Genomic DNA, 26,412 nt, shown 5'->3' with positions numbered 1-26,412 from the left:
AAACATTGTTAAACATTGTAGTGGAGAAGAGGTAATAGTTTGGCAAAAACAATTTCCTTTCCTTCTAGGGGACATAGGTGAACTACATTACCCAGCGTCACTAGCAAATGGGATGTGAGTGGATAGGATGTGGACACCTTCTAGTCCTGGCCCCAAACATGCTCTCGTGCCTCACTAACCCCTTCCAGTTTTTTGATGCAGGTGAACCTGGGAATTTGGAAACTATTTTAGGGTTTCTTCGCATGGGCTGACCATGTACTAGTAATTTATTGTCCAAACTGGGACGCTTGAAGTAAATGGGGGCACTGCTCATTTTGGACTGCGTGCGAATAAGAAATAGATTTTTATTGTGTGAGTCAAGGAAATGCTAAAGTTTATGTGTTAGAATCATTAGGGTTACCTTAACTATTATCTATCCAACTTATTTAAGTCTGCCTTTTTGGACATAGAACATTTTTACAAATAAAATTATTTTAATAATGATAAAATTTAGAGTATTTAATAAATTAAAATGTAGAAGAAAATGTCAGCTTTAATCCCACTACCCACTGGCCACTGTTAACAGTTGTATTTCCATGCTAGGTTTTTTTCCATGTATAGTTTTTATATACATGTGTTTACAATACATTTAGTTTTGAATCCTACACTTTAAACCATTCATCACAAACCTTTGCCTAGTTTTATTAAAATCTACTTGTGAATATCATTTTAGAATCTCATTCATATTAAAAACACAGGCATTTAATTTACCTAAATAATACATAAACGCTGTAGAAAAATTAGGAAAATGAATATGCAGGAAAAAGAAAAAAGCCTAAAAGGAAAATACGTGTGCAATAAAAATTTGATTGCTCTTTACAATCATGAGACCCATAATGTTTTGGTCAACAACAGGCTACATATACAATGGTGGTCCCGTCAGACTATAATGGAGCTGAAAAATTCCTGCTGCCTAGTGATGTCATAGCCAGCATTGCTCAAGGCATTACTCACATGTTTGTAGTGATGCTGGTGTAAACAAACCTACTGGCTGCCAGTCGTATAAAAGTATAACACATACAATTCCCAGCACATAATACTTGATAATGATAGTAAACAACAGTATTACTGGTTTATATATTTACTCTTCTGTACTTTCTATTTTTATTTTAGTGTCTACTATTTATACTGCAAAACAGTATGCGTATTATGCAGGCAGCAACCTCATAGATCTTCTGTTTTCCAAGTCTCTTGATTGCAACATTTTCTCTTGTGCTTAGTTTAACTTGTGTTGTTTTGTACAGTAACATGCTATACAGGTTTGTGGCCTAGGAGCAATCGACTATGACATATGGCCTCGGTGTGTAGTAGGCTACACCATCTAGGTGTGTGTAAGTGCATTCTCTGATGTTCACACAACCAATACGAATACTAATCTCCTAATGACACATTTCTCAGAATGTATCCCTGTCATTAAGCTGTGCATGACTGTATACACTCTCTAACATGCTTTTGACTTAATCATGCCTGGTGAACATTCTTCTATGTGGCAAATTGTACTTCTATGTCTTAACTTTAAAGGTTCCATAGTGTTCAATCATATGTAACATTTTAAAAGCTAATCTCCAAATTTGTGCTAGACATAGGTATTGTTTCTATGATTTGACTTATGTAACAGATGTGTAAAAAATAATCTTGTCCAAATTTCTTGGTGTGGTTAATGGCTAGGTAAAAGACTGCCTTTTTATTTTTTTATTTTTGGGACCTTTGTGTACAAGGTGTGAAAGTGTCATTTTCTCAACTACCATACTGAATCTAAGTATTATTATTTTTGTAAATTCTTCTTAACCAGATAAGCAAATAATTATTGCTATTTGAAATCACATTAATAGTAAGCTTTGACTTTTTCCCAAATGTTTAGTTTTTCTTATAACTTGTCTATTAATGTTCTAAGCCTCGTTTCCTTTCTTTCTTTCATTTCCATAGCCTAGTTTTCTAGAGCAGTGGATAATACAGGCATGAATGGCTTGCATAATCCTATATAATAAAACCCTAATGTGCAAATCAACCAAACGGTGGAATGACTAGTTGCTATGATGAGCACTGGCCACAAGGGGGCAGACATTCAATGCAGGAGCTGCCCCTTGGTGGTCAGTGCGCTCCCAGAGGGGGAACACCACTTAGCCAGAAGCTGGGCTGATGGCTGGCAAGTGCAGTGGTGGTAGTGGGAGCCTCTCCCACCTCTGTGGCAGCATTAAGGACCCCTCGGGGGATGTCCAACAGCTGGCTTAGACCTGCTCCCTGCCATCGGACATCCCCTGAGGGGTCCTGGACTGCAAGAAGGCACAGGCCTGGCTCAGTGCATGAATGTCGTGCACCGGACCTCTAGTACATTCATAATGTGATGTACCATATTTTACATTTTCCTGTTTTGGACATTAATATGATTCCAATTTGTAGTCTATTATTAAATAAAGGTGGGATAAAACATTTTTGTGAGTAACCCCCTCACCCCACCACACACTTTAGACCTTCCATAGAATAAGGGTTCTAGAAATAAAAATCATTACATCAAACAGGGAGGAATAAATGCAAACATACTTAGAAATCATTTTAAGGAAACATGTACTGCCAAGAGCAGCCCTGTCCTCATGATGCTCAGTCATGATAATAGTTTTTCTTCCTAATGTACATCATCCTGTGTCAAGTACTCCTATCAGGTGTCAGAGGAAGACACCTACCAGGTGCTGTCTTTTAAGGCCACACACCTTGCCCTTGAGGCTGGATACCCGTGGACTCTCTGCTGCCGGCTCTGCCTTACACCTGGGGTCCCGACGAGCTCCTCATGGCTGACTGTCCGGGGGCTCCATTTCTTTTGTGTGACGGCCCCTTCTGGGGGTCATGTTTGAATGAAGTGGCCCCTTACCTCCTGCGCCATCTACCCTTCACCTGCTCATCTCACACATGCATTCAGCTCTTCTCTCACCTGTGCTTCTGCCAGGGCTGGGAGCCCCAGGGAACACTTGGCACATGGATGTAGGGACAGTCTAGTGTGTAAAATGAGCTTTTATTTGCTTTCCAGCTTACACTTAAATGTGCTGGGTTTTGTTCCTCATATCCTTGTGGTTCATTGGCTATTCTTTTTAAGGAAGCTGTTTTTCCTTTCGATGTGGGTCCCACTTGACTCCTTGTTTGTGCAGCTGTTGTGAATTTGTTGTGTTCTGTCACTCCAGCCACGGGTGGTGCTGTTTGGAGGATACAGGACTCTGAAATAGGGTCATCTGGGTCACAATGAGCTGCCTTGCACTTGAAATGTGGCATTTTGTGGGTTTGCGGGCTGAGGCTAATGCCCCTACCTGTGCTGTAAGTAAAGATAAGGCTGCCCTGGCTGCCTCCTCCCTCACCTCCCGACATGGACTCCACTGAGTGGATTGGAAACTGCAGGACCTGCAGATCTCCAAGTCTCTTTAATTTAACTGTGCTGTGGGGATGCTGATCCTTTCTAACCCTCCAGGAAAGACTAGATTCTTGCCTGGCCAGCGTGGCTCAGTGGTTAAGCACCGACCTATGAACCAGGAGGTCACGTTTGATTTCCCATTAGGGCCGATGCCCGGGTTTCGGATTCGATCCCCTGTGGGGGGTGTGCAGGAGGCAACTGATCAATGATTCTCTCTCATCATTGATGTTTCTATCTCTCCCTCTCTGAAATCAATAAAAAAAATATATTAAGAAAAAGACTAGATTCTTGGACCCATGCTGTGCTAGTTCTTAGACTGAGGCATAAAGGTATGGTCACTCCCATATCCTAGAGCACCCCAAGTTCCTCTCTCTTGGGACCTGTCTAGGTAAACGCTGGAAACCTGACCTGACCTTGATCATCCTTGTGTCCCCTACACAAATCTTTAGCATCCGGGGAAGTGGGATTCACACTCAGGGTCCTCCTATTTAGTCAGCTCCACCTCCTGCAGAGTGTCTGAAGTGCCTATTGTGACCCACCACTAGCTGCCCATACTTCTGTCCTGGCCTTACCAGGGTCTCCCTCTAGACAGGCAGGGGGGCATCATGGTTTTGGTCAACTGCTAATGGGGAAAGAGCCCAGGTCTGCCAGTGGCCTCTGGGCCTAGATACTGAAATGGGGCTGCACTGTCTTTCTTCCCCCTGAGCCACTGGCAGTGGTCATGTGGCCAGGATATGGAGGAGGGAAGGGACAGGTCTCAGTGGGAGGAGAAATAATGAGGACCCAGGGGAACAAGAGCAGCAGGAGGTTTCCTTACCTGCAGTAACGTGATGTCCTTGGAGAAGTCCTTCATTCTTGTACATGTGCACCTGAAGCTCAGGAAGGTGGTACCTTCAGTAGTAGGATGTTGTTGTCTTTTGAATTATAATCCTTGTGAGGGAAGGCTTTGAGCACAGGTGACCTGCTGGATGTCCCCCCTTTTATATTGTGGGTGACATTTTGCTGGTCCAGTGTCTAGAGAATCTTGTCTCTGATGTCCCTGGGCCTAGAAGTTACATCATTTGCAAACAGAATATCCCAGCACTCATCAGTGTGATGGCAGAGGACAGAGTAATGGAAAGGAAGGCACTATGAGTTCTAAACAGCCCAATCCCAACTCTGTGCAAGAAGCAGCACCTTATGAACACAGAGAAAGAGTGGGAAAAACATGCTTAGATGCACCAGTGATGATCATCTCTGGGCGGTGGAAATCTCAGTAATTTTCATTTTCTTATTTGCGTGTTCTGGATTAACTACATTTCTATGATGACTATAAATTACTTTTATATCCAACATACACTTTCCCATAGTCTAAACACACTCATCAATGACAGACATTCAGCAAGCCACTTCTTTTCAGCCTAGACTTTTCCAAGGCAGATGTTTTAAATAGGAGGCTACCTTCCTGAATCCAATCTTTTAAAAAAGATTTAGAGATTGTAGAAAAATCTACTCAGTTAGCTATAGGCTATTTTAGTGAATAAAGAAGGAACCAGTGATTTCTACTCTAGAAATGGAAGCTTATTAAATCTCTGGCAGAACCCCTCCCACTCCCAGTGTAGTTCTGGCCTTGCCCCAGAGTGATGATGGGTGAGTCATTGCTGGGGTGCCTCAGTCTGGTCTCTGCAGTTGAAGTATTTTTTCTTTTTATTCAGTGTGGAAAGCTCGAGATCTTAGTGCAGAACCAGGGAGGTTTCCCATTTTTGCTGTAAAGGAAAGGTGGATAGGACAAGTCACGGGAGCTATAACTCAATCCCTGAAAGGCAGGTTGAAGTTCTAGCCTAAGGCAGACTGACAGTGAGCCAGATTAGGAGCAGGGAAAAGTGGACAGTGTGGCCTTTCTTTGATTTGTAGTGGTGCCCCCAGGCCTAGTTCTTCAGCAGCCTGTCTTGCCACCCAGGCCTCTCTCCACATGCTCCACCCCTGTATCCACACTCACTTTGCCCTGGCCCCCTGGCAGATCAAATGGCTCCTCTGACTAGACATTGGCTCTGTGTATTCAAAGACCCGCCTGATTTACAGGCCCTAGAATGGTACCAGGGGTCCGAGGGAAGACAAAGACTCATTGGTTCTCCTCACCTTCCACTGCAGTGAGCCGTTGCCAGCATGAAGTCATTTCCTATCAGGAAACGCCCACATCTGCTCCAACCTTGTTTGTTATGATAGAAACATACAGATGCCACGTATGGTTGGAGTGCAGGCTGGCCTCTCTGCCTCATTTAATCTCCCCTGAAAGAGAAAATGGCCCTGGATTTCTTCTCTGGGTGGTGGCCTGAGACAGTGGCATGACCAGAGGCTGGAGTAGTCTGTAGTGGTCTTCAGGGACCCAACACAATGAGGCGGGGCTGCAGGCTTCTGTAGGCAGCAAGGCAGGCGGCAGCATGACTTGTTGCCTTGCTTAGTTCTCAGTTTTTTTTTCCCCCGTAAAGAGGAAGAGCTCAGCCCTTGTCCTGAATCAAACACACTTCAAATCCATGTTAAGGGAAAAGGCTCTACCTTTAGGATAGACTGTCCTAGAAGACCTGGAAATTACTCTCTCTGACCTACCTAGGTTGCTTCTTTGTTCTCAAGCTTCTCAGACCCCCTGTGTTCTGTTTACTTCCAGGAAGGGTCTGATCTAAGACCTGAACGATTTGAGTTTATCAAGCAGAGCACTCTGGCTTCTTCCCCCTCATCTTGATCAGGCAGGTAGCAAACCACCCACAAATGAATATGTGAATAAACGTCCTCAAATGTGCTTTGCCAAGTAGCTGGAGAGGAGCCGGCCTAATGCAATCTGAACCCCAACACAGATTTACCATTCCAGGGCATTTGCCCTCAGGATAAAGAGAAGAGTACAAAGGACTAGAAATCAGAGTGAGAAGGGGCAATGAACTGAAGGAGACTGGATGGGAGCCAGTCTCCAATAGGGCCGTGGGTGCAGTTCTGAGGCATCACTTTAATGGCTTGGTTAGGTTCAGGGTATCTGCCCTGGTAGAGATGAGAGGCTCATGAGAGTGGGAACAGGGAGAAGGTGACGTCTAGGAAATGAGCTCTTTCATTCTTGGCTCAGACAATAGCATCTGGGACAGATAACCACTCAGTTTGGAGAATGAGGAGTTATAGCTCTCATTTTCATTTTTCTTTTTCTTTTTTTTCATTGCTTTTTAGAGAATGGAAGAGAGAGGAAAAGACAGAGAGAAACATCAATGTGAGAGAAACACATTGATTGGTTGCCTCCTGCATGATTGGTTGCTCCTGGGGAGGAGCCTGCAGCTATCCAATCCTACTCTTTGTAGAACTTCATTTTTTTGATAGCAACCATTTTGGGGGGGTATAAATGCAAAAGTGCCAAACACTGATTTCTCCTAAAATACACTAGCCAAGAGTCCAGTCATCCATCAAGTCCTTGGTTATTTCAGGCAACTGCAAACTGTTGGAGTTGGGGGTGAGGATCAGATATTGGGGATGAAGTGGAGGTGGGATGTTGATGAGAGTACCGGAAAGATAAAGAAATGACAGAATGAGATTTTGAGAGAAGGGGTTTGACAGATAAATGCACTTGAGTTCACTTTGTGGTTTCTGGTCTTCCTACTAAAGCTAATGTTATTCTTGAATTGTTGATATTTCAAAGATTTAAAAGACCCCAATATTAAAGTAGTTGGGGGTCATGCAGGTAGAGACTGAAAGAGGAAAAAAAAGGTGTTTCCACTCACTTTGAGTTTCTCAGGTCACTCCTGTCCTCCATCCCAAGTAATCTGGTGCCTCAGTGAAGACTGTCATGTACGCAGAGATTCTGTTCCCCAAGGCTCCCTGTCCCTGGTGAAGAACTGGGCCTAGTTGCTCACACAGTTTTCCTCTCAGAGGTACTTGAGGGCTTTTGGAGGGCAAAGTTTCAAGGACTGATTCTACTTATAATACAAGTAATCAGCCTGAGAGTTTGGACGACTTCTCTTTGTTCTTTTATAATTGAAAATGGATAGAAGAAGACTTCTGAAATCTTATCTCCAACTGGACCAAACGCTGCTGTTTCTGCATTGTTGGACAGTCTTCCCCAGAGGTGGAACATGTGAAGTGTCTTCTCATTTTCATTCTTTATCCCACACATGACAGTTCCTTTGAGGGTCTGTCATTGCTCTCTCACCTTTGATGATTTATGCCCCTCCCCACCTTCAGTTTGGAAACCCCAAGTATGTTCTGCAATGTTGTAGTGATTAAATAAATGTGGGATATCAAGTACCTATTAAATAACATTTATGAAGTTTTAGAAGCATAGAATACCAAAGATGAGAGAATGTACCTTTGGCCCAAAGAAAATGCTGATTTGAGTGAATCTTGTCACATAGAACCACGAGTTCTAGCAATTTCTGTAGCTAATTTCTTGTACATTTGCCTATGATATCACATTTTTCTGATAGATTATTTCCTCTGAGCTATTGGGATGCTTCTTTGGGCTACACTTCCACCCCACACATGGCTCAGGCCCCCATTCTCCCAGGTTTCCCCACGGATCCAGTTAATAGTGGCAGACAGTTGCCTCTCTCTGGTCTCCTTCCTCCCCACTTTACCCCTATCTCACCTGACCTCACACCTGCTGATCACAATCCTGTTTCTCTGACCAAGGGCAGAAGGCATCTGTGCCTCAGCTTAGCCATGTGTTGGGACAGAAGCTTGGCTGCTCTTGTGAGGTTGCTATTAAGGCGTTTGTAATTTGTTATTGCTTTTCGTGTCATGCTCACAGGAGGGAAATGCTGGGTTGGAGCTTCTTCTGGGGTCTGTGATGTTAGCTAGATGTGGTGCCTCTTCTTCTTGACTCAGAAACCCGAGAACTCAGAAGGGAAAAGCAGCTCCAACATTGCTGGTCATGGCAGAGGAGGTTGCTGCCCACTTTTTCCAAACAAGTCTACCATCATTAGAGATTTGTCCCTTTTGTATCACAATTTACTTTTTAAATTGTGGTAAAGTATATATAACATAAAAATTGATCTACTAACCATTTTTTAGGTGTACAGTTCAGTGGAATTAAATATATTCCCATTGTTTTGCAACCATCACCGATGCCCCTTATATTTCCACTGCACCCACCATTCTTCTCAGGACGGTGAGTTTTATAGAAGAGGCAGAGGAGGAAATGTCCAGGCGTCTGTGTCCCATCTGAACACATTCCCCAAAGCTGTGTGGGGAGGGGAGATGGGGAATGGGTGGCTGGGAAGTAGCTCATCCTGTCCCCCAGGATGGATTGTGGGAGGTTCATTTGCTCTGAGGAAAAGACCCCATTTTCCTGAAGGAGCTCAGACTCTGTCCCGGATACATTTGTTTTGTACAGAATGAGGCAAAATCAGTTATTTTGACTCTAGACATGGTCATTTATTAAGTTATGCCAACCCCGGCTGTCCAGAGAAGAGAGTCAGTCACAGGTGGTCTCAGTTTGATTCCCCTGCTGTGTGAAGCGTCTCATTGTTCTATTTATCCAGGACAGGAAGCTGGAAACCCTGGTGAAGACTCCTGGAGGAGTCCCGCTCCTACTTCCATAGGAGACAATGCCCTGGGCCACATTGTTACACACCATTGGGCCTCCTGAGTCCCCCTGTGGGTGATGAGAGGAAGGGACACCAAGTCAGGCCCCTGAACTCCATACCTCCCAAGCTTGGGGCCCTAAGGTCTGGCCCTCAGAGGAGGGAGGCTGGTGCAGGTGCAGAAGTCAAGCTCCTGGGTCTTTCATTGGTTAGGCTTCAACCCTGGCTGTGGTGACTGTCTATAGCTCAACCCAAGTCAAGGTACCTTAATCCTTTCCCATGAAAACACTGCATGTGTATCCATTGTGTGACCCGTGCTCCTCCCCTTCCCTCAGAGACTGGGTTGATGGGAAAACCCCCCAGTTTACTCTGGTCTGGCCCCCAGACAGGCTGTGGGGATGTAGTCTGTTCCCACTGCCCTGCTCTGCCAGGCTCCCATCTCAGGTAGTGTTGTAGATGCCAGTGGCCTTACCAGGAAGGCAGACTTCCTCTCCCTCTGGTTGCCTACACAAATTTGTGTTTGGCCATTGAAGGTATTAAAGCGACGGCTGCACTCCTGGTCCCTCTGCACTCTCAGCTGCACATCCTGAAGTGTGTCTGTTCCCCTCTGCTGGCTGACCAGGCCCCAGCCAGCCACGGTGCACAAGGACCCAGGACTCAGTCTGACCTGGGACTGAGGCAGAGCCACTGGCCTCACAAATCGGTTCCGTCTGGCTCTATTTTCCAGCTGGCGGGAAGAGGGCAGGCACTTAGGGAATGTCTATGCAGCCCTCACCCCACCACCCCTGGGACTTGCCCCTGCTTCCTCCTCCATGAAGCCCCCATGCTGGGATGGAGCCAGCTCAGGTGGAGGACCAGAGGGTCAGGCAGGTGGTACCTGCAGTAACATGATGTCATTCAGGAGTCTCTGCTGACTGTATCCAGGGTGGCGGATGGCTCTGAGCACAGACAGGCGCTGTTGGGTCCTTTCCTGCTGCCTGATGTTGTGGGCCCCCAGGATGACATTTATAGTGCTGCAAAGAAATGGCTTAGGGGTAGGTATGAGCTGCATGTGCTAAAGTCCACCAGCTGTGCAGGGCAGGTGAGAGCCCAGGGCAGAAAAACTGCAGCTGAGGGAAGTGAGAGGACAAGAAGTCTCGGGTTGAGATCTCTGTGTCCTCTGCTTCTCCAAAGCCTTAAACTGGGGGTGGTAGGGAACACAGTGACCTTAAGGATAAATTGATAAATAGGATAAATTAATAAATAATTCAAAGTCATATTTTGAGCTTTAATGCATGCTTTTTGTGTTATTTTCTCCTGCAGAATTTACACTAGCCTGCTACCCGTCCCCAGGACTTACCCAACCTCTTCTCACCCCCTCGTTGCTAGAACCTTGCTTTCAGCCATTTGTTCTCATGAACACTAATTCCTGGGCCTGCCTAATGGCCGCTGAGAGCTCCTTAGTGGCTCACCTTCCCCAGCAGTGAGCTGCTGTCATCACAAAGTCTTCTCGCACCAGGAACCCCCCACAGGTGCTCCGTCTCCCTGGAGATTGTATCAGGAGGTATGCCATGTAGGGGTGGGAATGGGGCCGGGCCTCTTGGCCTCCAATGATCTTCCCTGGAAGGAAGTATTCAGCACTTATCTCTGTGCTCGCTAAACCAGGGGTGAGGGCACTAGTGTGGTGACTTCAGAAAGGCTAGATTTGAGGAGGCTACAGAGATGATGCAGGGACAGGAGGATTAGGATTAGGTATTGAGAATTGGGGTTCGCAGGGTACCACATTACGGGAGAGGGCTTCAGGGTTTTATAGGAAACATTGCTGGGTCCCCACACAGAACTTAGCTCCTCTCCTTTCCAAAATAAGAACAACCCTTGCTCCAGGCAAGGCCAGTTCAGCCTCTCAGGTGGGGGAGAGCTTGCTGTCCGCAATCAGAACCCTCTGGAGTGGCTTCTCCCTGCAATTACCTGGGACTTTCTTTTTCAAGGACCTTCCTGATCCTCCTGAGTCCAGCTCATGAGCAGCACGGACTGCTTTCTAAGAATCTAGATATGAGCTGAGGGGACTGTTATTGCCTATCCTTGTCTCTTTGGCTTTGGCATATGGGCTGCAGAAAAATTCATAGAGCAGAGTTACAGAGCACATTCTACATGCCAGGGGCAATTCCAAGAGTTTCATGTACACTAACTAATGTAACTGTCTTAGCAACTCCATGAGGTGGCATTGCTACTATTTCTATTTATAGATGAGGGACCTGGGAACTGTGAATTCAAATTCTGTGCCCAATGACACACAGTGAGGAAGTGCCTAGGCTGCCTGGGCCCAGAGTCTATGGGATGGGATTGGGCCTCTACAGGTTTGGACCGTCACTCACCTGCCCCAGCCCCTGCGGGTAGGAGAAAGGCCACCAGGAGCAGGAGTTGCTGCATCTTCCCAGGAAGGCTGACCAGTCAGTTGCTGCTGGCGCCTCCTCCTGCCACACTTTTAATCCCCAAGAGAGGAAGGAAGAGTAGGGTGGGGATGCGAGGGCTCCCATTCCCATTCCTCTGTTGGTGTAATAGGTTTCATCACCCTGGCTGGCCAGGAGGTTTGTCTACAAACTGCCAGTGACCTGGGGGAAGGCAACACTGGATCTCCCACAGCTACTGAGTCATGTTGTCAGCAGAAATGGGACCAGGGCATAAGGAGGGAAGCTTTGGGCATGGCGTCCCAGGACCCTAAACCCATCTAATTCAGTAATATCCCAAGAAAGTACAGAAGCTGCAATCTGCCTGCTAACTCATTTCCTATACCTCTGGGATTGAAGCCTTCCTGAACTCACCCTTTGTGCCCTGGCCACCTGCTGAAACCCTGGCTGCTCCCACCTCTTTCTAGAAGCTGTCATGGCAGATTGAGTAGCTCTCTCTGCTGGGTGGGTGGAGGGTGCTGGCAGAGAAGGAAAATGGAAGAACAAGGCTGTGCCGCTGATGGCAACTTTCATAGGTCACTTGAGCCTGAAGGAACTCTCAGTAAAAGCTAGGACAGTTGAGGTCTTCTGTTTTCTGCTTCCCACTCAAGGTGAAAACCTTTGTGTCTCAGAGGGTTCTCTGTATGCAGCAAAGGCCTGGTGGGTTGATTTTGTTGAGAGTTGTCAGAACCTGGCTTGAAACTTATAAGATCCTATTTCATCCAGGATATGAGACCCACCATCCAAATCCCCATCCTCTATCCAGGGATGGGAATGATTTAGAAGGAACATCCTTGCTGTGCTCCCTATAATGCATAAATCCAAAGGACTGAAGCCACTCATTCAACACTGAGAGTAAGACCTGGTAGAGAACTGCAGAATAAGACAGTGGGTTAAGTCGGGTTGGAGAGCAGAGAGGGCATTTGACCAGCGGGAGACATATGGGCAATTTCTAGAATGTTGATCATGGTCTATTTGACATTAATCATAGTTCTTGCCTTATAATTATTCCTTAAACTGTACCTTTATGTTTTGTGCACTTTCACATCCGTATATTTTGCAATACATTTTTTTTTAATAAGAATGGAGATAGAGAAAATATTTGGATGGGAGGAGCAGTGTGAGAGTAGACGGGGCAAGCAAGTTTTTTTATGTTTCTATTTTTATTTTAATAAATTGTAATATTTGTACTAATAAGACCTTGATATGCTTCACAATACCCAGAGCTGGTTACAGCTACTTTGGACTAATTCATTACATTTCCGTCAGTTACAATTTTTTTCTCCTCTGGGATGTTGGGACACTAACATAGGCCGTTTCCCACCTCCTCCCCGGGGCCCACATGCCACCAACAATGCAGCCCTTCTGGGAAAGCAGTTGCCAGCTGATGCTGGGTCACTTCCCCTTTGATGCTGCTCTAGTCAGTCACCATGTAGCTGCCGTTGGCTCAGTGGGAGGCCGGTACTCCTGAGGGATCCTGGACATCCTCAGAGCTGCCTTAATATTCTCTGAAGGACATTTTGGAAGCTCCTGGATAGTCATTATTTTTGAGTGTGCTCTTTCTACCTTTAAAAAAAGTTCGCTATAAAAGAGTGTGCATGTTAGGCCTGCAGCCTTATACATCTCACATGTACCACGTCTCTTGACTGCATCCTTTTTTCCGGCGCTTTAGTCAGTCTTGTGTTTTGTGAGGTGTGTAGTGGGCAAGGTTGTGTAAGTGCACCTATGATGTTCACAAAATCTCAGAACGTATCTCTGTTGCTGAGTGGCATATGACTGTATACTGATGTCTAACCTGCTTTTGACTTAAATATACCTGGTGAACATTCTTCCCTATGACAAAATATAATTCATGTCATAACTTTATAGGTTCCATAGTGTTCAATCGTATGTAATTTTAAAAAAAGTTTTTATCGATTTTTCAGAGAGAGGAAGGGAAAGGGATAGAGAGGTAGAAACATCAATGATGAGAGAGAATCATCCATAGGCTGCCTCCTGCTCACCCCCTACTGGGGATTGAGCCAGCAACCTGGGCATGTGCCCTGACTGGGAATCAAATTGTGACCTCTTGGTTCGTGGGTTGATGCTCAACCACTGAGCAAGACTGGCTGGGTTCATATGTAACTTTTTAAGCGAATCCCCAAATTAGTGCTAGACCAGCGGTTCTCAACCTGTGGGTCGTGACCCCTTTGGGGGTCGAACGACCCTTTCACAGGGGTCGCCTAAGACCATCATAAAACACATATATAATTACATATTGTTTTTGTGATTAATCACTATGCTTTAATTATGTTCAATTTGTAACAATAAAATTGGGGGTCACCACAACATGAGGAACTGTATTAAAGGGTCATGGCATTAGGAAGGTTGAGAACCACTGTGCTAGACATTGGCATCATTTCTAAGATTTGATTTTTAAACAAATCTATAATAAATAATTTGTCCAAATTTCTTGGTGTGGTTGATTGTTAGGTAAAAGACTCCTTTTATACTTTTTTAAAAAGGAGATTTATGCACAATGTATGAAAATGCCATTTTCTCAATGTCCAATTGAATTTGAGTATAATTATTTTTGTAAATTCTTCCTAATCAGAAAAGTAAAAAATTATTACTATTTTAATTTGCTTTTATTAGTTAGTGAGCTTTGACTTTCCAATGTTTATTTAGTTTTCTTTAGTTAATGTTCTTAGCCTAGTTTTATTTCTTTTTAAAATTTCCTTAGCCTAGTTCTGTAGAGCAGTGGATAATACAGCTGTGAATGGCTTGCATAACACATACATAATATGATGTGCCATATTCTACCATTTCCCTATTAAATAACTAGAGGCCCAGTGCACAAAATTTGTGCATGGGTGGGGTCCCGAGCGAGGTCGGGGAGGCCAGGACATGATCGGCCCTCCAGGCAGGTGGTGGGACACCCTTGCAGGCCTGGCATCCGGATCCGTCCTGCTGACATTTGCACCAGTTGTTGGGAGCCACCTGGCAGCAACTTTTATATCCTTTCTTCCTTGCAGAGTGTCTAGGGAGGGGAAGTGGCTTTGGTGCCTGAGGCCAACTTCCAGGAGGCTGGCAGGATCCTGCTGGTGGTGCTGTTCCGTAGGTGCCTGACCTGTTCTCTGGAGATTGGACCTGCAGGTTTACTGAGGGAGTGACTGCCGCCAGGCCTGTGGGCTGCCGGGATGGGTCTGTCAGCTGAGCTGCGCTCCCACTGTGGGAGCACAATGACCACCAGGGGGCAGCTCCTGTATTGAGCGTCTGCCCCCTGGGGGTCAGTGCATGTCATAGTGACTGGTCGTTCCAGTTGTTCAGGTCAGTTGGTTGCTTAGGCTTTTATATATATAGATGATGTGGTAAGTACCTTTAAGGATAACTCCCTCCGAATGTGCACGTGTGTGTGCATGCACACACACACACACACACACACACACACACCAATTTAGACCTTCCACAGAATAAGGGTTCTAAAAATAAAAATCATTACATCAAACAGGGAGAAATAAATATAAACATACTTAGAAATCATTTTAAGGAAACATGTATTGTCAAGAGCAGCCCTGTCTGACAGTCTGTTCGATGTTGCAACAAACTACAGCAGGAATGCCGGGGAGGGTTGGCGGTGTGGGTTGGGGGGGGGAGGGGGGAGGGGTAAGAGATCAACCAAAGGACTTGTATGCATGCATATAAGCATAACCAATGGACACAAGACACTGGGGGGGGGGAGGTGGGGAGGGGAGGCCAGCAGAAGGTCAAGGGGAGAAAAAAAAAGGAGACATATGTAATACTCTTTGTAATACTTTAAGCAATAAAACAAAATTAAAAAAAAGAGCAGCACTGTCCTCGTGATGCTCAGTCATTTTAATAGTTTTTCTTCCTAATGTACATCATCCTGTGTCAAGTACTCCTATCAGGTGTCAGGGGAAGGCAGGCCCACCAGGCGCTGTCCTTCAAGGCACACACCTTGCCCTTGGGGTTGGATACATGTGGACTCTCTGCTGCCGGCTCTGCCTTACATCTGGGGTCCCGACGAGCTCCTCATGGCTGACTGTCCGGGGCTCCATTTCTTTTGTGTGACGGACCCTCCTGGGGGTCGTGTTTGAATGAAGTGGCCCCTTACCTCCTGCGCCATCTACCCTTCACCTGCTCATCTCACACATGCATTCAGCTCTTCTCTCACCTGTGCTTCTGCCAGGGCTGGGAGCCCCAGGGAACACTTGGCACATGGATGTAGGGACAGTCTAGTGTGTAAAATGAGCTTTTATTTGCTTTCCAGCTTACACTTAAATGTGCTGGGTTTAACTTCTCATATCCTTGTGGTTCATTGGCTATTCTTTTTAAGGAAGCTGTTTTTCCTTTCGATGTGGGTCCCACTTGACTCCTTGTTTGTGCAGCTGTTGTGAATTTGTTGTGTTCTGTCACACCAGCCACGGGTGGTGCTGTTTGGAGGATACAGGACTCTGAAATAGGGTCATCTGGGTCACAATGAGCTGCCTTGCACTTGAAATGTGGCATTTTGTGGGTTTGCGGGCTGAGGCTAATGCCCCTACCTGTGCTGTAAGTAAAGATAAGGCTGCCCTGGCTGCCTCCTCCCTCACCTCCTGACATGGACTCCACTGAGTGGATTGGAAAACTCAGGACATGTAGGCGTCCATTTCACACTGTCATTCTGGTATCAAACACGATCAAGCATGTGAAACTGTTATGTGCAATAAAGAGAAAAGAAATATTGCATGATCTCACTCATTTATGAAATATAATGAACAACATAAACTGATGAACAAAAACAGATCCAGAGACAGAGAATCATCGACCAGACCATCAAACCTCAGAGGGAAGGAAGGGGAGAGTGGGGGTTAAGGGGGAGAGATCAACCAAAGGACTTGTATGCATAATATAAGCCTAACCAATGGACACAGACACCAGGGGGGTGAGGGCATGAGTGTGCGTGTGTGTGTGTGTGTGGGGTAATGGAGGTGGATAAGGACACATATGTAATACCTTAATCAATAAATAAATTAAAAAAGAGAAAACACTGAGAGTTTAATTATTTTCAAGACAAAATTTCTTGTGGACTCCAAGTACAGACCTATCTGTGCTAAACCCATCTGCCTGGTGGAGGAGAGGAACCAGGAAAATTTCGAGGAAACTCCTCATCATGGCAAGTGTCCCAATGGCAGGGACAGAGCCTGTTTGTTCCTCCCACAAAGATAGGAGGACATTTGATCTATCGTTGGATGGCAAAGTGACACTTTGCAGCCATGCAGCTTGAAGCCCTCTGGCTCACAAAGGTGCCATAACCCAGGTAGCCAGCAGGGGGAGGCAGGACCTGCGGCCAGGCCAGGCTGAAAGGGGCTGAGGTAGCTGAGTGGCTGAGCTCTTGGGGGGATGCTGGGCTGGAAGGCATTGAGCTGGTCCTGCCCAGGTGGGAAGTACATTCTGGCTCTTCTGATAGGCATCAGGTGGGCTGGCAGTTCAGGTCTGGTGAGGAAGCAATAGAGGAGAATTCACGCTGGATATTCAGAACTGTGTTAGGTAGGTGTGAGAGAGGCTGGCTCAAAATAAGTGGTCTGGGTGGGGGGTGGTGGTGGGGGAAGAAGCTGGTGTCCGGGCACTATGATGGAAAATAGGGGCTGGGAAGGTCAGCCAGGGAGAAAGGAGGCTGACTGAGCTCAGTGCTGTCCCAGGGCCGGGCAGGGAAATGGGACCTGAGTAGGCTGAGGGCCATCATAGGAGCATCTGAGCCTCCTGAGAATCCTGCTCCCACTGGAGAGAGAGGACCTGGAAGCAGAAAACAGTGTCCATGGCATGGCCTTCTGGTCTCTAGGTCCTGGAGTTATTCTTCTTCAGCCAAATTGTTGGGGGAGAGGGGATTGGTGATAGTATTTGGCTTAGAGAAGGTAAGAAATTTCTGAGGCCCAAAGAGGGCCATTTCTTGGGAGAGAATTTTTTTTAAATAATGGAGCTTAGAATCAGACCTTCCAGAGGGTTAAACACCAAAGAGGTGTGCTTGCAAAATGGATGAGAAACTATACTGTGTGGGGTTTAGGGAGGATGGAGGCTGAGGTGAGAAAGGAGGAAGCAAGCCTAGAATTGCCAGCAGAGGGCGCATGGAGCAGTGTTGTTACCTATTGAAAGGGGTTCACTGAATAAGACTTCTGTGGCATTGGCTCTAGAGATGAGTTTATTATGACCCTGTACTCCACACTGCCCCCCCCCCCCCCATGGGATTCTTGCCTCTGCCCCCAGACGGATGGTCAAGCCAAGAGGAAGGCCAGCCTCACGCCTGCTGTTAAAGGGTCTTCATTGTTCTCTGTATCCAGGGGAGGAAGTATGAGACGTTCATGAAGACTCCTGGAGGTTTTTTTCTCCACAGGAGAAAATTCCCTGGGCCTGTTGTTACACGTGAGGGGGCCCCGGAGTCTCCCTGTGAGCCAAAAGAGGAAAGACTGAGCTGGACTCCTTGGGGTCCTGCCCTCCTGGCCACCCAGGGGCAGGTGGTCTGTGTTTGGGGCTGTGGGGGGATCTGGGCCAGGGCCGGCCTTGTTGCCTCCTTTGGTCCCCAGCTCCAGCCTGACTTCAACTGTTCTTTCCAGCTTAACCCACGCCAAGATTTTCTCTCCAATACCCAGGGACACTCTGGGGATAACACTTCTGTGGGGTGACTGATCCATTCTCACCTCCACCCCTGATCCACCCAGGGGAAAACACCAAAGACCGGGCTGTCCAATCTCTCAGGATGAGGCGTGAAGAGATGGCTCCTCCCCAAGTTCCATCTTCTGGGACCTGTCAAGGTAAATGCTGGAAACCTGATCCTAGGCCAGTCTTTCTCTTCTCTGGATGCTCTTCCCAAATCTGGTGACCCTGCTGTAGTATCTGGGGAAGCATGACATTCATTGCCCATCAGTGTATATGGTCACTTCTACCTCCTGCAGAGTGGTTGGTAGAGTGCCATCTCCATGGGCCTTCAGCTGGCCACAGTGCCCTTCTGTCCTGGCCTCACTCATCCTCGCCTCTGGGAAGGCTGAAAGGATTCACAGACAGTGGCCTCTGGGCTGGGACACTGAGGGACACCTGAGTCACTGGGACTGGTTTGGTGGCCAGGATGGAAAGTAAGGAAGGGAAGTGCTTCATTCAGTTGGAAGGGAAACAATATGGACTCATAAGAGTAAGAGCAGCAGGAGTTTTTGTCCCCTGTGGTAACATGATGTCATTGGAGAAGTTCTTAGGATTATAGTGAGGGTGGAGGATGGCTATTTTCTCCAGGATGACCTGCTGGGTTGTCCCCTGCTCCTTGATGGTGTGGGCCCTAGGGAGACACTGATTGACCTGCACAGAGAGCAGAACGGTGAGTGGGGCGGGAGGGAGTGTCATAGGAGATTAGTCCCGGAATCATGAAGGCAGGTGACAGCCGAGGGAGGGCTGTGGCTCAGGGAAATGGAAGCCACAGGAAGACAGCGGCTGAGTGTCTCAGCCTCTCAACGACACTGAGGTTAGGGAGCTGGGAGCTCACGCTCATGCACTTAGGAAATATCACAAAATTGCTTGAGTTTACATTTTGATCCGAATGCATGCATCCCTGGTTCACTGTTGCTTTACTTGCCCAGTGTGGTCCCTCCCTCTCTTCTTAACTATGTCACTTTGCTGTCACCTCTGAGCCCAAATCTTACCTGTCTATTTCCCAGCCTCTCATTGCCCCAGTCATGATCTCAGAGGGATTCTCTGATGAGCTCTCATTGGCTTGAGTTACCAGGAGACTAGGGAGCTGCCCTGGGCTGCAGCCTGTGAGGAAAAGATAGGGTCCCTGTAGTGGTCTCAGGAGTGACCAACTGTCAGGACCAAGTTTACTCCCACAAGGACACACCACATGTGGTCTCCTTCTCATTTTGAATGTGAATGAAGGCCATGTAGGAATGGGAGTGGGGCTTGACTTCATGTCTGCCGATGATCTCCCCTGAAGGTTAAGGCTTGAAGGTAGGTGACTGGCAGTGTCTGTGCTCAGGAGGGAAGGCTTAGGAAAGAGATAATTGAGGTGGGTGGTCTAGGTGCTCAAAAGACATTGCAGGGAGGGTCTCTTAGATCCTCCTTTAGCCCAGGAACCTTCTCTGAACCTCAGGCCTCAGAACCCTCCTCTAAGAACAGGGTATAGTGCTTGCTCTCCAAGTCCTCCTCAGACACATGAATGGAGGAGACAAGGCCTATCTTGCAGATGGTGGAGCCCCAAGGGGTGGAACAGGACTCAGTGAGTCTCCCTGATGCTCTGAGCCTGTGTTGACACCTGATTGGTGCTGTTTCTAATAATCTACCCATGAGCTCATGGAGTCAGATTTTCTTTTTTTTTTTTTTAATTAAATCTTTAATGTTCTGATTATTACATTTGTTCCTCTTTTTTCCCCCCATAACTCCCCTCCTCCCAGTTCCCGCCCCACCCTCCACCCTCACTCCCCACCCACTGTCCTCATCCATAGGTGCACGATTTTTGTCCAGTCTCTTCCCTCATCTCCCACACCCCTTTCCCCCCCAAGTCAGTCCATTCCCTTTCTATGTCCCTGATTCTATTATAATCACCAGTTCATTCTGTTCATCAGATTATTTATTCACTTGATTCTTAGATTCACTTGTTGATAGATGCATATTTGTTGTTCATAATTTGTATCTTTACCTTTTTCTTCCTCTTCCTCTTCTTAAAGGATACCTTTCAGCATTTCATATAATCCTGTTTGGTGGTGATGAACTCCTTTAGCTTTTCCTTATCTGTGAAGCTCTTTATCTGACCTTCAGTTCTGAATGATAGCTTTGCTGGATAAAGTAATCTTGGTTGTAGGTTCTTGGTATTCATCACTTTGAATATTTCTTGCCACTCCCTTCTGGCCTGCAAAGTTTCTGTTGAGAAATCAGCTGACAGTCGTATGGGTATTCCCTTGTAGGTAACTGAGTTTCTTTCTCTTGCTGCTCTTAAGATTCTCTCTTTGTCTTTTTCTCTTGGCATTTTAATTATGATGTGTCTTGGTGTGGTCCTCTTTGGATTCCTTTTGTTTGGGGTTCTCCGGGCTTCTTGGACCTGTAAGTCCATTTCTTTCACCAGGTGGGGGAAGTTTTCTGTCATTATTTCTTCAAGTAGGTTTTCAATATCTTGCCCTCTCTCATCTTCTGGCACCCCTATAATTCTGATGTTGGTACGCTTGAAGCTGTCCCAGAGGCTCCTTACACTATCCTCGCATTTTTGGATTCTTTTTTCATTCCGCCCCTCCGGTTGGGTGTTTTTTGCTTCCTCGCATTTCAAATCATTGACTTGATTCTTGCGCTCCTCTGGTCTGCTGTCGGGAGTCTGTATAATATTCATTATTTCAGTCCGTGTATGCTTAATTTCTAGTTGGTTCCCCATCATAACATTGAGGGTCTCATTAGTTTTCTTGTAGATCTCATTAAATTTATCGGCGACTTCTAAACAGTTCTTGAGAGACTTTAAAAGTGTGGTTCTGAACTCTATATCTTCCATTGACAATTTTGTCCTGTTTCTTTGTCTCCGCATTTTGTTATGCTTTCTTGGTGCACCCCCTAGTGGTCTTTGTGCGCAGTCTTGTAGTTAAGCCTTGATTGTTGTAGCTAATACCAGGGAGGGTTTGACCTCCAGGCCAAGTGGCTGTGAGAATCAGCTGTGTCTGCAGTGAGAGAACTTCTGTCCTCTAGGGAGGTGCTAATCTAGCCTTTGCCTGAGGCTATCTGGCAAACGCCTCTGTGCAAGGCTTGGGCGGGGCGGGTCGCACAGGATCAACAGGGTGGGCCAGAGAGAGCAGTTATGGCGGCTCTCAGTCCTGTCCCCAGGAGCTCTGCCTCTCTGAGTCCCAGCAACCGCTGCAAACTTTGGAGAGAAAGCTGCACTCGCTCTGACCGAAGCCAGACAGTCCCGCTGCTCCCGTTTGAGTCTGGGTCCCTAAAGACTCGCCCGTATCTGGAGCTCAGAGTCTGCGACTCCCTCCCGATTGAAAACGCCAACCGCGCCCTCCGCAGCCAGCCCGCTCCGCGCACTCCGCACCTCAGAATTTGACTTGAGCACTGTGCCTCCTCTGAGTGTCCGTATGCGTTTCTCTTTCCTCCTAGTTGTAGGACTTCCACTCAGCCAGCGTTCCTGTGGTTCTGGGTGATGTCCGTTCCATCTTTTAGTTTCACTTTTGAAGTAGTTGTTCAAGGCAGCAAACTCCGGCGTTAACCTATGCCGCCATCTTGGTTCTCCAAGATTTTCTGAAGTCCTCTTGTCCTAGTGCCTAATAGATCCTAAGTTCTTAGTAAAGATTAGTTGGCTGCATGAATGATGGACTCCAATTAGCTTTTGCCTGATGTCTGATGGGATTCAAGGCCACAGGGATGGGGAGAGGGCACAGCCAGGGAGCGTGGAGCCAAAACATTGGTTAATTCATTATCTCAGCTAATATCCCTGTGATTAATTCACATAATCCCTGACAGTGACCAGCTGTCAGGACCAAGTTCACTCACACAAGGACACACCACATGTGGTCTACTTCTCATCTTGAATGTGAATGAAGGCCATGTAGGAATGGGAGTGGGGCTTGACTTCAGGTCCCCCGATGATCTCCCCTGAAGATTAAGGCTTGAAGGTAGGCCTTGTCTTCTCCCTAGGTTTGGGGTTTCCCATTTGACTCATCCCTCATTGGACATAGGGACATTAATTACCTCAGCTAATTAATTAGCTGAGGGCCTGGGAAGCAGGGGAGGTGGGGCTGGACATGGGCAGCTCAGGCTGCAGTGGAGCCAAGGCTGCCAGGAGCTTCTGTGCAGTCATCCAGCCACAGCTCAGATCAGTCACACCTGGCTCTTCTCCTGGGCATGGCCTGCATTCACTTTCAAAATGAGGAGGAGACCAGGTGTTTTGTATTCTTGTGTGAGAGACCTCCTGGTTCAGAGGTTGACACTTAACTACTGACCCACACCGGCTGGGCCCTTTCAGCATATTCTTTTTTTTTTTTTTTTAAATATATTTTATTGATTTTTTACAGAGAGGAAGGGAGTGGGACAGAGAGTCAGAAACATCGATGAGAGAGAAACATCGATCAGCTGCCTCCTGCACACCCCCGACTGGGGATGTGCCTGCAACCACGGTACATGCCCTTGACCAGAATCGAACCTGGGACCTTTCATGTCGCAGGCCGACGCTCTATCCACTGAGCCAAACCAGTTAGGGCAGCATATTCTTGATGTCAGATATAGTATTCTTCATTTCTGCCTGGTTCTTATTCATAATATCTATATCATTTTTCCTGCTGATGTTAGGCTTCATTAAGTTTCTTGTAGTTTGAAATAAATTCCTGGAAGTTCCAATTAAGTTTCTTAGAGTTCTCACCAAGTTCCTTGTGCATATTTATAACACAACTGTGCTGATAACTTGCTTGCCTTCATCTCATCTAGGTCCTTTTCTAGGTCCATTTCTTTATTTTGGGGAGTGTTTCTTTGTCTCCCCACTTTAGTTGTCTCTTTGAGTTTTTACCCACGTATTAGATGTACTTTCTTTTATGCTGCATATTGGCATTGGGGCTGCGTGGGGTAGGGTGTAAGTGTGGCTTGACGTAGGAGGGCAATATGGATGAGATAAGAGGGTCCCCTAGAAGAGGGTCACTTTTTGGGAACAGATGTCTTCCTTTTCTTGATGGAGCTTACATTAGGCCCGGCAAGGGAGCTGGCACTGGGAGGAGTATTGGGAAGGAGCTGGGTATCAAGGCAGCATGAATTTTATTCTAGAGGTGAAAGGTGCGGTCCATGAAGGGGAAGCGCTAACAGATGGGAAATGTGAACAGATGGTTGCCGCACACACAGCAGGTAACTAACACATGTTTTGGTGAACACAGGAGGAATCAGTGACTTCCACTCTAGAGATGCAAGTTTATTAGGTGACTGGCAGCCTCCCGTCAACCCCTCTGCACAGGGCAGTTCTGGGCTGCTCCCCAGAGGAGATGAATAGATCAGTTCCGGGGTGCCTCAGTCTGGTCTCTGCAGTTGGAAACGTCTCATTGTTCTTTTTATCCAGGGCAGAAAGCTGGAGATCTTAGTTTCAACACGAGGTGGTTTCCCATTTTTTTTCCCAAAGGCGACAATGCCCTGGGCCATGTTGTCACACACGAGGGGGCCCCCAGAGTCACCCTGTGGGCAGAGAGAGGAAACACTGAGCTGGGCCTTGCCCTGCCCTGCCCTCCTTGCTGCTCTGGGGTGTGTGGTCCCTGTTAGGAGCTGCATGGGAGATCAGGGTCAGGGCAGGCCTTATCTCCTCCCTAGGCCTGGGGTTTTCTGTTTGACTCTGATGGTCTTTCTCCCCCTTTAGGAAGCCTTTGCCCACCAGTGGCTGTGGGACAGCCTCTCCGCTCCCCGGAGAGACAGGACAGGAGATTGGACACAGGGATATGGCTAGTTTCCACTGCGCCAGGTTGCCTACAAGCTTGGTTGTGCCCAGGGCTGGGCATGGATGATGCTGGAGATCTCACCTTAAAAGTAGACTGATTCCTTTCTGGGTCCCCCACACAGATCTCTGTGGTTCTGTTGTAACGGTGTCTGTAGCAAGAGATGCACTGCTCATCCTGTTGGATTTCCAGCTCTACCTCATGCAGTGTGGCTGTGCTGGTGTTCAGGTCGAGTCGCCCCCAGCCGGCCACTCTGCACACCATCCCTGGTGTCACCTGCTCTCCCCTCCTGGGCAGCCTGAGGAGGCTCACGGCGGCAGTCAGGGTGGCCTTCCTCTGCAGCTGAAGGCAGAGGACAGGAGTTCTCATTGAGCAAGGGCCCAGGGACTCCAGGACAGTCATAGCCCTGGGACAAGGAAAGGGGTCACACTGGGAGGAAGGAGGTCACAGGAGATGAGAAACCCCAGGCTTAAGGTGTGCAAGAGCCAGTGGAGCAATGAGCCCTACCTGCAGCAACATGATGTCATTGACTTTGGGATGATAATTTGGGTGGCGGATGGCTGTTTTCACCGGGATGACCTGCTGGGTCCTTTCATGCTTCCTGATGTTGTGGGCGCCCAGGATGACTGTGATGGATCTGCACAAAGACAGCCAGGGACGTGGAGGCTCAGCAGATACAGCCCAGGGGCCAGGAAGGAAAGAGGACAACTGGGGGCAGTGCAGGATTGGAGTGGGGAGGAATTCTAGGGGCAGGAGCTGGGCACTGAGCATGCCTGTGCCCTGTGCTGGTGGCAGCTCAGGCTAGGTGTCATTTCCTGGAGCAGATCTTGGGTGCTCAGTCACACCCTGAGCTTGCCTTTCTCTAAGCAAAACTGTGAATTTCTCACATTTGTACCCTGGTCTTCAGGGCACAACCTTGGCCTCCTTCCTAAGCCCCTTTGGTCAGTCCCTCCAGTCTTCAACAGGCCTCTTGCATTGACCTGTCCTTCTCTCCCCAAAGCTGACCTGTCCTCTGAAGTGCTCCTCTGTGCCTCTAGGTCTGCAGCCCCTGAGAAGAGGGTCCCCTGTGAGGTGCCTGCAGAAGGGTGGGGCCCAGGCTGTGCTCCTCACCTTCCCCAGCAGTGAGCTGCTGTCAGCACAAAGTCCTCACGCACAAGGAAACCTCCACATCTTTTTCTGTCTGAAATCCTGATCCGAAGAAATGCCATGTAGGGACGAGAGTGAGGCTTGACCTCATGTCCCCCGATGATTTTCACTGCAAGAAAAATTCTACTGTGCCTGCTGTGCCCATGGAGCCAGAGGCTAGAGAGGGGAAGACTGGGATAGACAGGGGCAGGCGGGGAGGACTTGGATGGTAGATAGTGATATCTGTAGTCATCAGCCATAATCAAGAAGATGTCCTGCAGGTTCCTGGGGCAACATTCCTGGCTTGCTACCCAACATTCCTGACCTGACCCACAAGACTGAGATACTCCCTCTGACAAAGAGAAGAGCAGTCCTAATCCCTTCATTCCTGTTGCAACTATGCGTGTGGGCAAGGGGATTTGTATCTGGAACAAGCAATTTAGTACCTGTAGAGCCTGGAAAATCCTTCCTCCCATGTTCCTTGGTCCTCTCTCCCTTCTTTTTCCCAAACTCAGAGCCATTGCTGGTTTGTACTATTCAGAACATTGGGACTGAAAAATTACCAGAGAGAATTTGAGATCAAAGCAGCCTCAGGGGACCAGGATGCTACCAACTCTGGGATCAACTGGATCCCCAGCTCCTTTACAAAGCTTGGAGAAGGGGGTGGAGATTGAGGATAGATTTTAAGACATTGCATTAGAACATTAGTGGGCCTTGCTTCGATTACGGAAGCCTGTCCCTTCACCAAGTTGTGATTTTCTGTGGAATTATTTCTCATTTCAAGTGTCCAACCTTCTTTTAAATGTCTTTGAAAAAGAGCCCACTTTCCAGATGGCAAGGGAAGGGGAGAGCATCCATGGGCCCTCCTCAGGAGCAGCCCTCTGCCCTCCTATTCCTGTTGAGTTTTAATTCAGCATTAGTCTTGCTGGTCTTTGAGGGAGGTGGGATCTAGAGTTGAGAAAGTGCCTGGGGATGGACCAGGGCCAGGATGTGTCTGAGTGTAGCATGTGATCAGGGCTGTGTGAGTGCCGCAGGGCATTGGGCTTCTGGTGGGGGTCAGTCACTCACCTGCCTGCGCCTTGGGAGCCAGAAGAAAGGCCAGCAGGAGCAGAAGTGGCTGCATCTCCTCGGGAAGCTACCCAGGTCAGAGCTGCCGGTGCTTCCTCCTGGTCTTCTGAGCCCAGGGTTCTTTAGTGTTGTGGCCTTTATCACCCACGGCCCTCTCAGTAACCACATAAGCACTGGCAGCCATTGACTCAGTGGTGACTATTCCAGCTGAAAACAGGAACCACAGGCTATAGATAGGGCGGTTCGTGATGCTGCATTCAACCAGTAGCAGGTGCCTGAGCCCCAGGAACCCAAATCTCATAACACACACAAGGACCTCTCCTTTCCTTGGCTCTCTCTTGAAAGTTTGGGTGATTGTTTATTGAGGTCCCCTTTTTGTGAGAGTCAGCAGTATTGGAGATGAGATTTCTTGCTTCTGCTGG

The 26,412-nt window shown here is 47.5% G+C and overlaps 3 protein-coding genes across 3 annotated transcripts; all 3 read right to left on the bottom strand.

The window, feature by feature from the left end:
• Positions 1-8,861: 8,861 nt before the first annotated feature.
• Positions 8,862-11,394, bottom strand: LOC118663919 (cathepsin G-like). Its single transcript, XM_036323879.1, has 5 exons — positions 11,325-11,394; positions 10,422-10,569; positions 9,848-9,983; positions 9,443-9,697; positions 8,862-9,041 (listed from the first exon to the last, which is right to left on the bottom strand). Exons 1-5 carry the CDS (start codon positions 11,377-11,379, stop codon positions 8,862-8,864), a joined length of 774 nt encoding a protein of 257 aa, XP_036179772.1. The 5' UTR covers positions 11,380-11,394.
• Positions 11,395-17,682: 6,288 nt separating this feature from the next.
• LOC118671969 (granzyme H-like) lies at positions 17,683-18,909 on the bottom strand. Its single transcript, XM_036341224.1, has 3 exons — positions 18,904-18,909; positions 18,570-18,719; positions 17,683-17,817 (listed from the first exon to the last, which is right to left on the bottom strand). Exons 1-3 carry the CDS (start codon positions 18,907-18,909, stop codon positions 17,683-17,685), a joined length of 291 nt encoding a protein of 96 aa, XP_036197117.1.
• Positions 18,910-22,576: 3,667 nt separating this feature from the next.
• Positions 22,577-26,168, bottom strand: LOC118678504 (granzyme B-like). Its single transcript, XM_036354299.1, has 5 exons — positions 25,991-26,168; positions 24,908-25,052; positions 24,305-24,434; positions 23,882-24,139; positions 22,577-23,543 (listed from the first exon to the last, which is right to left on the bottom strand). The coding sequence occupies exons 1-5, from the start codon at positions 26,043-26,045 to the stop codon at positions 23,382-23,384; spliced, it is 750 nt and encodes a 249-aa protein (XP_036210192.1). The 5' UTR covers positions 26,046-26,168; the 3' UTR covers positions 22,577-23,381.
• Positions 26,169-26,412: the final 244 nt, after the last annotated feature.

Source organism: Myotis myotis, unplaced genomic scaffold (genome assembly GCF_014108235.1).
Source record: "Myotis myotis isolate mMyoMyo1 unplaced genomic scaffold, mMyoMyo1.p scaffold_m19_p_1, whole genome shotgun sequence".
Taxonomy (NCBI): domain Eukaryota; kingdom Metazoa; phylum Chordata; class Mammalia; order Chiroptera; family Vespertilionidae; genus Myotis; species Myotis myotis.
Note: the sequence above shows the minus strand (reverse complement) of the source record. Positions and strands in the feature narration are given on the sequence as shown.